Source organism: Physcomitrium patens, chromosome 13 (genome assembly GCF_059467195.1).
Source record: "Physcomitrium patens ecotype Gransden chromosome 13, ASM5946719v1, whole genome shotgun sequence".
NCBI classification, from domain to species: Eukaryota; Viridiplantae; Streptophyta; class Bryopsida; order Funariales; family Funariaceae; genus Physcomitrium; species Physcomitrium patens.
In genome coordinates, this window is record NC_143422.1 from 7,683,720 (window position 1) to 7,694,603 (window position 10,884).

General features: G+C 43.0%; 2 protein-coding genes and 1 long non-coding RNA gene across 7 annotated transcripts; 2 read left to right on the forward strand and 1 right to left on the reverse strand.

The window, feature by feature from the left end:
* Window positions 1-281: 281 nt before the first annotated feature.
* On the forward strand, window positions 282-3,220 carry LOC112290571 (uncharacterized). 4 transcript variants are annotated; one of them, XM_024536960.3, is made up of 2 exons: window positions 282-924; window positions 1,864-3,220. In XM_024536960.3, exon 2 carries the CDS (start codon window positions 1,959-1,961, stop codon window positions 2,910-2,912), a length of 954 nt encoding a protein of 317 aa, XP_024392728.1. In that variant the 5' UTR covers window positions 282-924; window positions 1,864-1,958; the 3' UTR covers window positions 2,913-3,220. The 4 variants fall into 4 exon arrangements, with proteins under 4 accessions (XP_024392728.1, XP_024392729.1, XP_024392730.1 ...); XM_024536961.3 differs by having other exon boundaries at window positions 363-937; XM_024536962.3 differs by having other exon boundaries at window positions 363-821.
* A 75-nt stretch (window positions 3,221-3,295) lies between these two features.
* LOC112290570 (uncharacterized) lies at window positions 3,296-7,608 on the reverse strand. Of its 2 annotated transcripts, none has more exons than XM_024536958.3 (5): window positions 6,488-7,608; window positions 5,515-5,871; window positions 4,957-5,409; window positions 4,516-4,865; window positions 3,296-4,317 (listed from the first exon to the last, which is right to left on the reverse strand). In XM_024536958.3, the coding sequence occupies exons 1-5, from the start codon at window positions 6,631-6,633 to the stop codon at window positions 3,494-3,496; spliced, it is 2,130 nt and encodes a 709-aa protein (XP_024392726.1). In that variant the 5' UTR covers window positions 6,634-7,608; the 3' UTR covers window positions 3,296-3,493. The 2 variants fall into 2 exon arrangements, with proteins under 2 accessions (XP_024392726.1, XP_024392725.1); XM_024536957.3 differs by having other exon boundaries at window positions 5,970-6,631.
* A 149-nt stretch (window positions 7,609-7,757) lies between these two features.
* LOC149987925 (uncharacterized) lies at window positions 7,758-9,445 on the forward strand. Its single transcript, XR_016506022.1, has 3 exons — window positions 7,758-7,937; window positions 8,273-8,327; window positions 8,700-9,445. It is a non-coding gene; the product is annotated as an uncharacterized LOC149987925 (long non-coding RNA).
* Window positions 9,446-10,884: the final 1,439 nt, after the last annotated feature.

Sequence of the window (10,884 nt, forward strand, 5' to 3'; positions counted from 1 at the left end):
GGGCAGCGTCCGTGTCGAATACCCGGTGCTGCTTTAGAATAATAACAGGCGTCGAGACCGGGGGGAAAAGTTGGTTAGCCGCGGCGTGTGTAGAAAAGAGGAAGGGCAAAAAGGCGTGGGGTTACTAGCAGATGCGAGAGAGAAATATCAATCGATACGGGGAATCAGTCGAAGCGCGCGCATTGGCTGCGTGTGCCGGGCCCTTTGAAAGTTGTCCCGAAAGCTTTTCGTCTGTTGCTCGCACACCCTCCACTCATGGTCTCCATGGCCTTCGTCTGAACACGTCGACTGTTTCCATTCTCTCCCCCCCCCCCCCCCCCCCCCCCCCCCCTGTGTCTCCCTTGTGGGCTGTGTACACACCGCGGGACACTGCCTTTCGGCGACTCATGGCTCACAGCAGACCAGCAGCTCCAATGAGTCTGCGCCTCTGCACTGTCCCCTCTTTCTCACTCTTCACAATCATTCCGTTTGCTTACCTGCATTTCGTGGTTGTTCCCAAGGAATCCTTTATTCCGCTCTCAGTCTGTGTATTGTTTTTGTGTAATCGCATTGACTGTTGTTGTGCCGTGACTTTGTAGTTTATTATCATTTTATTTTGTGTAGTTTGGGGAGGCTGTTGGGCCCTGTGATGTTGGTGAGGAGTGTGCACGACGGGGTTGATTCTTGTATCCTCTACGATCCTTGAAGGTTCTGAGAGAATAGTGTTTCTGAACTGAAACGGTTGTGGATTCGGGCGGAGCAGTCAAGCGAAGCAGTTGGAACTCTGTACTGTTAAAGTGACACAGGGACTGCCCGATTCATGCAAGGTTGGAACTGCGCTGGTACTCATCTCGTTCTGTGGACCCCGATCTTTTGAAACAGGAGTCGAAGAGTAGCATGTTGTTCCAGTATTCTGTTTTCAAGTATGCCGACGAACTCGCCGATGTGAGTCCTTCAAGTAACTTCTGAATCTCATTGAGCTCCTTCCTGAATGAGAAAGTATCGGTGTGTTTATCATGATATCACGTTTCCCACTCTTTGAAGTGATGTCTAAGTTGACTATTCTTCCCGTTTCGTCACTGGTGCTCGATGTGCCGTTAGTATAAGCACGAGGTGTATTTCATGCGTCTAAGAGACGAACGTGTCAACGAGGGGCTGGGGTTCGGGTTGGAGAAGAACGAGCGGTCGAACTCAGCCTACGAACTAATGTTTCAGATGTCTAGATTATCGATACGAAAAGTGACTGAATGACGTTAAACAGCGCCCGATTCTATCGTTTCCGTATTTTGTGAGTGATTTTGAGTGCCATAGTCATTACGGAGAAAGAGCTAATTTACTGACATCAAGAACTCACAAGGTATATTAGAACAAGGTGTAGTATGATATGGTTATGTTTTCCAAGTAGAGTCTATTCTATCTCGTACACTTACGTTTAGAAACAGTAGGAGTGGTCGCTTACGAACTGATTCGTCAACTAGGTACTCGCATTTAGTATGTGTCTCTGTGTTAAACTACTCGATCAAATTTCGTTTCTCGTTGTTACCGACCATTTCAGACTTCGAACACGATATGAAAAGGATTCTGAGACATGTAGGAAAACTTAGTGCATGGAATACACTTAACCTTAATTGAAACATAAGTCTGTCTTGCAATCCTTTTTTTTTTTTTTTTTTTTTTTTTTTTTTCCACTGAATTTGGGGCTCACTTGTCGCTCTGTCTTCAAATAAGATGTCTTCGCTTAGGCCGATATTGTATGCTTCATCACAGACGTCCTATCAAATTCGCTCTCTATGTACCTTCGAATTTCATTGCATGATGGCATCGTAGGATATCACAAGGTATCGAAGTTGCGCTGGATCTTAACTAAAATTTATCCTTTTACAGGTTTCCAACTAAGTGAAGTAGAATCCGTGGACTTATCGGAACTGTCCTGGCACTGGGACATAGCCTAGTAGCTGCAATATTCATTGAGTTCTCCGATGGTCGCTACCAACTTCAGCAATACAAACTTGAAGGCTAAGCAAACTTGCCCAATGGAGATGTTGGACGTAAGTGCGGACTTGAGTAGGTGTCCTAAGTCGCCAGTCTCTTCAAACGACCGCAAACGAAGTTTCTTATCTGTGGAAGATCATGAACATAAAGCGAAAAGACGTTCTGCGGATGTCTCGGCAACGGGCTTGTCTTCATCTCCTACTACGCTGGTCTCCCCAAATGTGAGAAATACACCACTCGCATCGACCAATGGTGGAGTGCATACCTCCTCCTACTCTGATGCCGGATACGGACCTTACGCATCAAAGATCAACTCGATTGAGAAATCGAGTCTTCCCAGCTACGATACCGGGCTCATGGATCAAGGGTATCCAGGTCATTATGATGACATAGGTCGGAGGAATACTGAAGACTTTCCATCAATACCGCTGTGCATACCTCCACCAACGAAGCAGAACAGATTCAACCTGTCGAGGTATCAATTGGGTGATGACGAGGATTTGTTTGCTACCATTTCCCAACCTGTAGCAATCAGTGAAGAGGATAAACCAAGCAGATTTAAGTCCCAAAGAGAAAGGCTCATGATGGCGAGATCACAAGAAAGTGAAGAATCTGGCAGTACTTGTCCTGAATTTTATGAGACCAACCTATCGCTTGCAGCTGAGGGTTCTTCATCACAAGACAGTTTCATGTCGCAGAGGGAGAGACTAAGGCGGTTCAGTAACGAGCAATGCCGAAGTGTGGTGATCCCTAATCAATGGGGCGGTGAGACGAAATTACAAGAGTTTGTGGCATTCGGTAACATTGAAGATGCCCTGCGCCCTTTGGGTTTGATGATGGCGCGAGCCGCTCTGGTGTCAGATTCCGTTAACACCAGACATCGTCACTCTTCTTCGTCAGGACGATCATATACCAGTCTTAGCAACCCCGTGACATCATGATCGGATGTTGAGTGTAGAGCTTCAGTAGATTAACTGTTATGTTGAGTGTACATGGTTGTACCCGTCACTGATGAACGTGCGCGAAGTTCGAAATAGAGAGCGCACAGAGAGTTTAGCATGTGAGCATTCTCTGTAGCATATTACATTTTGAGGGAAGTCCATGTTTCATTTGTCGACAATTTTTCTCTGACGTGACGCAATTTGATCATGTCACCCAAACTATGATTATAAATCGTGCGAAGTGTATATACAAGGTGGTCAAATCACCTCAACATTGGTTAGTAAATTCTGAGATTGTTCATTGGGAACAGGCTGGTTATTCGCGACAGAATCTAATTGTTCAAAGTCAATGGACATATTTAAACAATCTTTACGCACACGTGAAGTAGACAAGTGCACACTCTAATCAAGTGTGTCAATACTTCGACACCATTCTTGTACATCTTCCAACGTGCGCAACTGAAATCTACTTGGAGTCTAACACTCTATTTTCAACTAATCCTAGCTATTCATTATCAATGCAACCAACATGTACATTTGAAAGACGGAGGAGAAAACTAAATGCCCGGGACGAAGGTCGCTCAGCCGAATTCATCTTCTTTATCCCTGGCTACTTTATTTAGTTCCCATCGTGCAGAATCAGCATTTCGGGTATCTTTTCCATCTTTAATCACGGTGATCCAAGCCGAAGAGGTGGCCCCTTCTCCTAGAGTTGAAGTCACGCTCACCCAAGGAGGAGGTCCTGCGAATAAGCCAGGAGCCCGCTTGATCGCGGTAGGACCTGGGGACATCGAAGCAGAAGCTGGACTAACCAAGGCAGCACTTCGTGAGATGAAGGCAGCAGGAAGTAGATGAGGAGAGTCATTGATCGGAGATGATGATTCGTCTGTGTAAGTATTCCTAGGAGTTGAAGCTGACGCACTAGCAAGGATATCTTTGGCAGTGGATGCACCAGCCATCGCTAGTTTGACGAAATCAGCGAAGTGGTTCACATACACTGGCGAAGCTGCATTGTCAGTCACAGAGGAGCTCGCTTCCATCTGTAAGTCAATAGTACTCCCAGCCAGCACTAATTCTTTCGCCCTCCTCCATGATCTCTGCCCTGTGCTGGCTCCCTTCGTGGCTCCAATAGTTACCTTGTCCATATTCAATGTCTCCGATGATTCATCTACTCCTAAGAACTCAGGAAAGGGATTGACACACACTGCCGAAGTATTTGAACTGATTCTATTGGCAATATCGTTTGATGAATTCGTTTCTATGTTCTTGTCCCCATCCTTGGCGCAGGACAATGCACTATTCCTACAGAACTCTGATTCTGTAGTTTGCCCTGCACCAAATTCTTCACTGTATGCCCTGTTGTCGATGGCCGCGACGAGAGTGTTGTTTATGTTTGGTGTCGCTACTGTTTCATCAATATCAGCAGAAGATTAACATGCAAGTTAGGACTTGTATTCATGGCTGCAGCTCGTCAAGTATTAATGAAAAAGAGATGAAAAATACAAATAAAAAATAAAATAAAATTGCTGCATGTATTCATCCAAAAAAGTACATTATGATGAATGGTAAACTAGGCACACGAGGTTGAAATCATCCTACATACCTTCCTCTTCTTCGTATTCAGTGAGATTTACATGATTTACGTGCACAGATGCTGCAGGTCTGATGACGACCTCCAGAGCACCAGTAGCATTGTTCTTCAATTGCTCGTTGAGAATTGGAGAAACACGAGAAGGGACAGACGTGTTCAATGAGGCTTCAGACCACAGTCTTTGAGAAGTGGAAGGTGACTTTGTGTTTCGATCGACGGCAATAACTTTTGAATCAGACCAGTTTTGGTTTGGCATATTCACACTATTGAATTGGGAGAAGCCAGGTTCATCATAATACATGACTAAGTCGACTGATTCAAGTGACGGAGGTCCTTCTCGACCCTCCTCTATTGCTTCTAGTCTACACATGCCAACATAGAGATGTTTGGTGACCAAATTTGTTCAACACTTCTGAAAAATTCGAGACGGATGACTAGAGTGCTTGAGATTACCTGGTGAAGCCACTGAAAGAGTGCAGAGGTCCCCCAGACATCTGATTTTGGATATTTCCGCTCTGAAGAATCTCTCCCTCTGAATGCGAGTAAGCATGAGGTAGCTCCATGTAAGCAAGCTGCTGATCGATGGGCATACCCATCATCATTTGATTGGCATTTGTAGGTTGGTTGCAATCAGGGCAAGAAAGAAGCATATTCGGGTTAGAAACATCAGTCATTTGACCTCTCAATCCAAACGCTCTCTGAGGGTCGAACCATTGCTCGTGCTGCTCCCAATCTCTTGAAGAGAAAGTGGTGGTTGGTGGGGACATAAGGTGGCTGGTATTACATGAATTTGAAGGGCAAACAAGGTTCGAGCTATGCTGCATGTGGAGCTGCAGGCAATGGCTGTGGACTCTGTGAGGGCAGCGCCATGGGTTTACTATGTTGGTTTGCGGCGATAAAGGCGTTCTGCATGCCAAAAAGATTTTCATTGTAAAGTCTTACCTTAAACTGCTTTGATCAAAGCTTTGAAGACCGTGAGACCAATTAAGGTTATATGGAGAGATGACTTACTTGCAGAGGACACACACAAGACAATCCTTCATACGGTAAAGCTGGCGATGGGAAAGGTGTGCAGGTCGCACACATTGCAGCCGAACTCTACGGCATCCATCGCTGTCAATTGTGGCCATCGTCAACATGGCCTGGGATTGTGGAAAAGTCTGTGGCTCGGAGTTCGCAGACAGCTTAATGATGTGGGTTGGTAACAGCGCGATCGGAACATTCACGAGAAGTTCGGCATCAGAGATCCAGATCCGCACCCCGTGGGCGGACATCTTATGAATCACACCGTAGAGCCATTTGTGTTTGTTACACCTCACCATCACAACCTCGCCCATCGAGTATTCCGACAGTAGCATGCTCTCCCTCCTGTCATCATTCATCACAATTCGTAGATTACAAAATCTGCAGGGGCGTATCCTCACATGTACACACATTATTCAAAGTAAACTGTTGAGCAAAAGCACCAAATGCGGTCTTCGAAGAGACGATTCTGGTCCAGAAGAACCATGCCGCCACCCATGTACTGCGGCAATCGGACTGCATTCCCCATGTTCTCTTGTAGTAGGGACGGCGGATAAGTCGTGTAAGACGTGAGCTGGTTTTGAACCTCTGGGTTTCCTCGGGGGTTGAGGGCTGCGAGTGTTGAAGGGGGCACAACCTGCTGGTTCTGAGGATATGCATTTGCGTAGACTCTGAGATTCTGTGGCATCGAAGGCACCGGGCCTTGACCAGATGCCCACATTTTCTTGGATTTGGATCAATGGCCGGGGAATCTCTTTCAGCTCTCTTCTGCTGGTCCCAAATCGTACACAATAACTCCTCCGCATTCCACTTTGCGTAGCATTGACAACGACTAGGGTAGGCGTGTTGCTCCACGAATTCTCACAGTGAACTTCTTGCGTCCGACTGTGGAGTCAATGTTGGGAGGGTTCAACCACATAAAATAAATGAACAGGTGAGGATTCCAAAACGATAAACTGACCTCCTTCTCGACCGAAACCATGCTTCTTCAAGTAAACGCGTATCCAGAACGGAATTTGAGGTGCTGGATGGCTTAAATGAAGCCGCTGAATTTTTAATGATACCTACGTTTAGGAGGTGAACGCAAGCTCCTAAATCGTCGAGCATGGTGAATGAAAGGTCTTCTCTAACAAGAAAACATACAGCACCCACTCCAAATATGATGCACGCTTATGAAGTCACATGATCAAAGGAAAAAAACCTAATTCCGGATGGGCAATGTTGATTCCATCGTTGCAATTTATGCGTCAGGAAGAATTCCGCGTCAAAATTCCACTTCGAAAACGTAGAACTAACGTTGCATGGCGAAATGATTGAGATCGGAAGTGTGCGATGAGCGAACCCCTGATTTGCAGTCAGACTGGGACGACGAATCGCACTTTCACCTATCGCGGCCATTTAAATCCCGACTTGCACCATGAGAATTTCCCTCTTCTTGATCGACTATCCTACCTAGGCAAGCTACGTGTAATTAGTACAGTTACATGAAGAATTGTGAAAAAATTTCATTAATTAAACCGTATTAATACCATTCAACTCTTCAGGAAGACCTCATACATTTCGTCAAAAACGGTAAAATACTGCGCATCCTAATGATGCAGAATGGCATCATACATTCTCCAAGTAGGGAGTAGTAAGTGTAGGGTGCTGATCATTAACACAACAACTGTGCACTACGACCCTCCAACCAGACGAACTTGTCAGGTGCATACTGTAAACGACGCAAGCATTCCGCAGAGAGCCGACTCTATGTGAACTGCTTCATGTGGAGGGAAGTGCGTTGGGATATTTGCTCGCAATACAGTATGCGATCATGAGGGGAAAAGACGTTGCCGGTATGGTTGGAGGACCAGACAATCAACCATGACAACATCGGAGGGAAGGGTCGGCTGAGAGGAGTACAACTCCAACACACGACAACAAAGAAAACCTACAAAAGAAGTAATTGCAATTGTGACCGGAATCAGGCCAGGCTATCAGACGCGAGTGAGAGCATTTGAAAATGGAAATATGTGGGATTTGTTTTAGGTCAACGATTGTGGTCACTGAGGGCATGACACCTGAAAAAGTGCTCTGGCCTTATCGAAGTAGGGGGGAATGTGGATGGTTCAAGATGTTCACCGTAACGGTGATTGGAGGAGAGGCCTCATATCCACATCCCTATCGTTCCAAGCAGTTTGGTCTTTCCCTAGAACAAGACCTCCGAAGCATCCTTGCTTGCGTGTTCTCATTCCATTCCATCCTGCTTCATCCGCCCCCTCTTCTACGTGATTGTGCTCGGATTTCTTTGTGTGTGTGTGTGCAGCCGATTCATCATGGCTACCGTGGCCGCTACGATGTCAGTCGCCACTGTGCACCTGTTTGAAGGCCTCAAGAGCACCACCTGCTTCAGCAAGCCCATTCCAAGCCTGGTACGTGCTCCACTTAGCTACGTAGCAGTGGAAGGTGTACGTAGCTAATTGAATGTGACGCACAGTAACTGGATATGTTAATGGAAAACCACCAGAAGAATTACATCTACGTGCAGGAGTTGAGCGTGACCTTCTCCATTGATACGTATCGTGGTCCTGTGGCTTGCATGCGAACTGTAGATTGCCAGTTGATCAATTTGGGAGTATACGCTAGCGATGAGTTAGCTTATATCGATCGCTGGAGGCGAAACCTTTTATGACATAGTGCTGAATTAGGCGTCCGTCCTAAAAAAATTGAGCAATGTCGCTGTAGTTAACCTGTTATTTGTTAGCAGGCCTTGAGGAAGACTACAGGCAAGTTGCGACTACATCGGTTCCTCAACCAATCTGGTATTCTTCATTACCATCACCATCATCATTATCTACTTTGGCCTAGTTTCTGTAAGCGCACTTGTTCTGATTCATTGCATGTTCAAATATGCCGAGATTCTCTGCGATTAGCTCTAACCTAGACTCGTCAAGCACAACAAAGATAGAAATTGAGCATCTACAATTCGTGGTACTCAGAGATTCGGATGAGCATGCTGAGAAAAACACTCTTCTGGTGCAATTTCCGTGGGCAAATTTGTCTCGGATCTTTTGGGCATGTCCTATGATTGTGCTCCCCTATGAAACTGTACAATGTCCACTCGGACGCTACCTCCCTCCAATGTTGGGCTAGCATGGACTCTGTCTCATATCTTTTCAATGCACTGTGCGCAGATCATGGTTGCGTCCACCACGTTGATGTTGTTCGCTGGGAGGTTCGGCCTCGCTCCCTCAGCTAATAGGAAATCAACTGCTGGGCTCAAGCTTGTGGACAGGGACTCTGGTCTTCAGACCGGCGATCCAGCGGGATTCTCTGCCACTGACACTCTAGCTTGCGGAGCGATGGGACATGTGATTGGCGTCGGGATTGTTCAAGGTCTGAAGGCAACTGGTGGGTTGTAGATGCTCAATCCGTCGGCATGGCTTGTATTAAACATAAGTTCCAATCTAATCAATGCAGACTCGCAGTGGTTACATCCGAGGTGTGCAGTGATCAACTGCTTCCGTCACCGAATGGAATATGGGTGAGTGTGCCTCTCTTCTCAACACAGAATGGAGATTTCACTAGGAGAAAAGAAAATGCATACCTGAACAAAAAAATCTAACACCGTCATCGATGAACATTTTAAATTCTTGAAACTGGGTATTACAGCATTTTTAAATCAACAGAATCATACAATACAAATTTTATTTCACCTTTAAGAAAAAATATTTCTATGATTTCATAATAAGTTGGACTGAAGTGAAATAGAAAATTGTATATACATACATACACAGTTCATTTTATGTCCATGAGCTGTAAAATAGATGTAAATCCACAGCTATTTTCTCTTTCAAATCCAATATTGTAAAGTATATATGTTAACAGGGGAATGTTGTATCAACCTCGATAGTGATTAAATGGACATACCCATCAATACTATTATTGTACCCCCATCTTGATGCTTCATTCCTGTTTTTAGCCTCTTGTCTCTTTGTCAAAAGGAACTAACCTTCCCACACCAAGCTTGATATCCTCTTCTTTAGTGCAATTTGTATTATGGTTTTTTTTTTTCAATTAGCTTGTCTTTTAATCTTCTTTGTATCTTGTGATACTTTCATATTTTTATGGGATTTCTTTTCTGAATATATATATATATATATATATATATATATTTGGATGCATATATTATTATTATATATATATATATATTTTTAGATGCATATATTATTAAATATATATATATATATATATATATATATTTTTTAAACAAATTTTTATTTGTACCCCTAAAATATGTGGAAATATCAACAATATCCATGTATTCTTGATAATTACTCATATATCCTTAAGTTTTCCTATAATTTTAATTATATTCTTAGACTTGATAGTTTATTACATAAATCCAGTTTTAGCCCATTTTGGGGCTCAAAATTGCATGCTGCAAAATGTAAAGTGTTGATGCTTAGGAACATGTCTCACATCCCTTTGTTGTTGTTGCCATTGTCATTGCACCCCTCCATCAAAACTTCAAGTGTTGAAAAGATACAGTCAAGGCTAAAAGAGTTTTTATTTTGGATAGAAAAAGAGTGGAAGGAGTTGGTGTACAACTTCTCTTTAGCAAAGAACATGTATGAAAAGCAAAGGAGAGTACATTTGTTGTACAATGCAACAACGCCTTGTAGGCATTGTCATTGTCTTCTTCTAAAAGCCATTATGATTTCAATCTACATGCTAAGAAAATATGTAGTACATCTAGAATTTAGATGATTAAGACTAGAATTTTTAGTATTAAGGAAGGCTTCAGTTATAATAATTCACTTTCTAACTAAGAATTGCTTATAAATAATCTATTTTTCTTTATACTATTAGTACTTAATCTTTCAAGTCCAAAATAGTTTTCATTATATTTTTATTAATTTTGTTATTTACAAATATACATCAAGTTTTTTTTTTTTTTTTTTTTTTTTTTTGGGTACTATTTTGATACTTTCAAAATGATTTTCTTGTACTTTGAGCTTGGAACAATGCAATCATAGACCTTCAAATACTATTCCAATGGCTTACAAAAGAAAAGACTTTTATCTCTTTGGCATAACAAGTTCAAAGAATTGTTAAAAAAGAGGTGCTAAAGAATTTGAATTTGTCCTTTTGTTGATAAACTTTGTTTAGAATCATTGACATGATAGATTAAGATGTGTGGTAATTATTTAATTGATTGAAGTAAGAATACAAATCTGATGTTAGAGTGCAAAGAGTAAGTATTCTCAATACAAAGATTACCAAAATTGTAGGTTCAAAAAAGTGACAACATCCATTGGTTTTCTAAGTTTTCTTCTTTTGAAACAACAAAAAATTCACAACAAGGTAGATCTACTT

Bases quoted from the DNA above. Each gene is read 5' to 3' on its own strand.
- LOC112290571 (XM_024536960.3), top strand. From the start codon at position 1,959: ATGGTCGCTACCAACTTCAGCAATACAAACTTGAAGGCTAAGCAAACT.
- LOC112290570 (XM_024536957.3), bottom strand. From the start codon at position 6,247: ATGTGGGCATCTGGTCAAGGCCCGGTGCCTTCGATGCCACAGAATCTC. The intron at 5,872-5,969 runs GTGCTTTTGCTC...GAATGATGACAG, and splicing joins CTCTTCGAAGACCGCATTTG to GAGGGAGAGCATGCTACTGT. The intron at 4,318-4,515 runs GTATGTAGGATG...TTGATGAAACAG, and splicing joins TGAATACGAAGAAGAGGAAG to TAGCGACACCAAACATAAAC.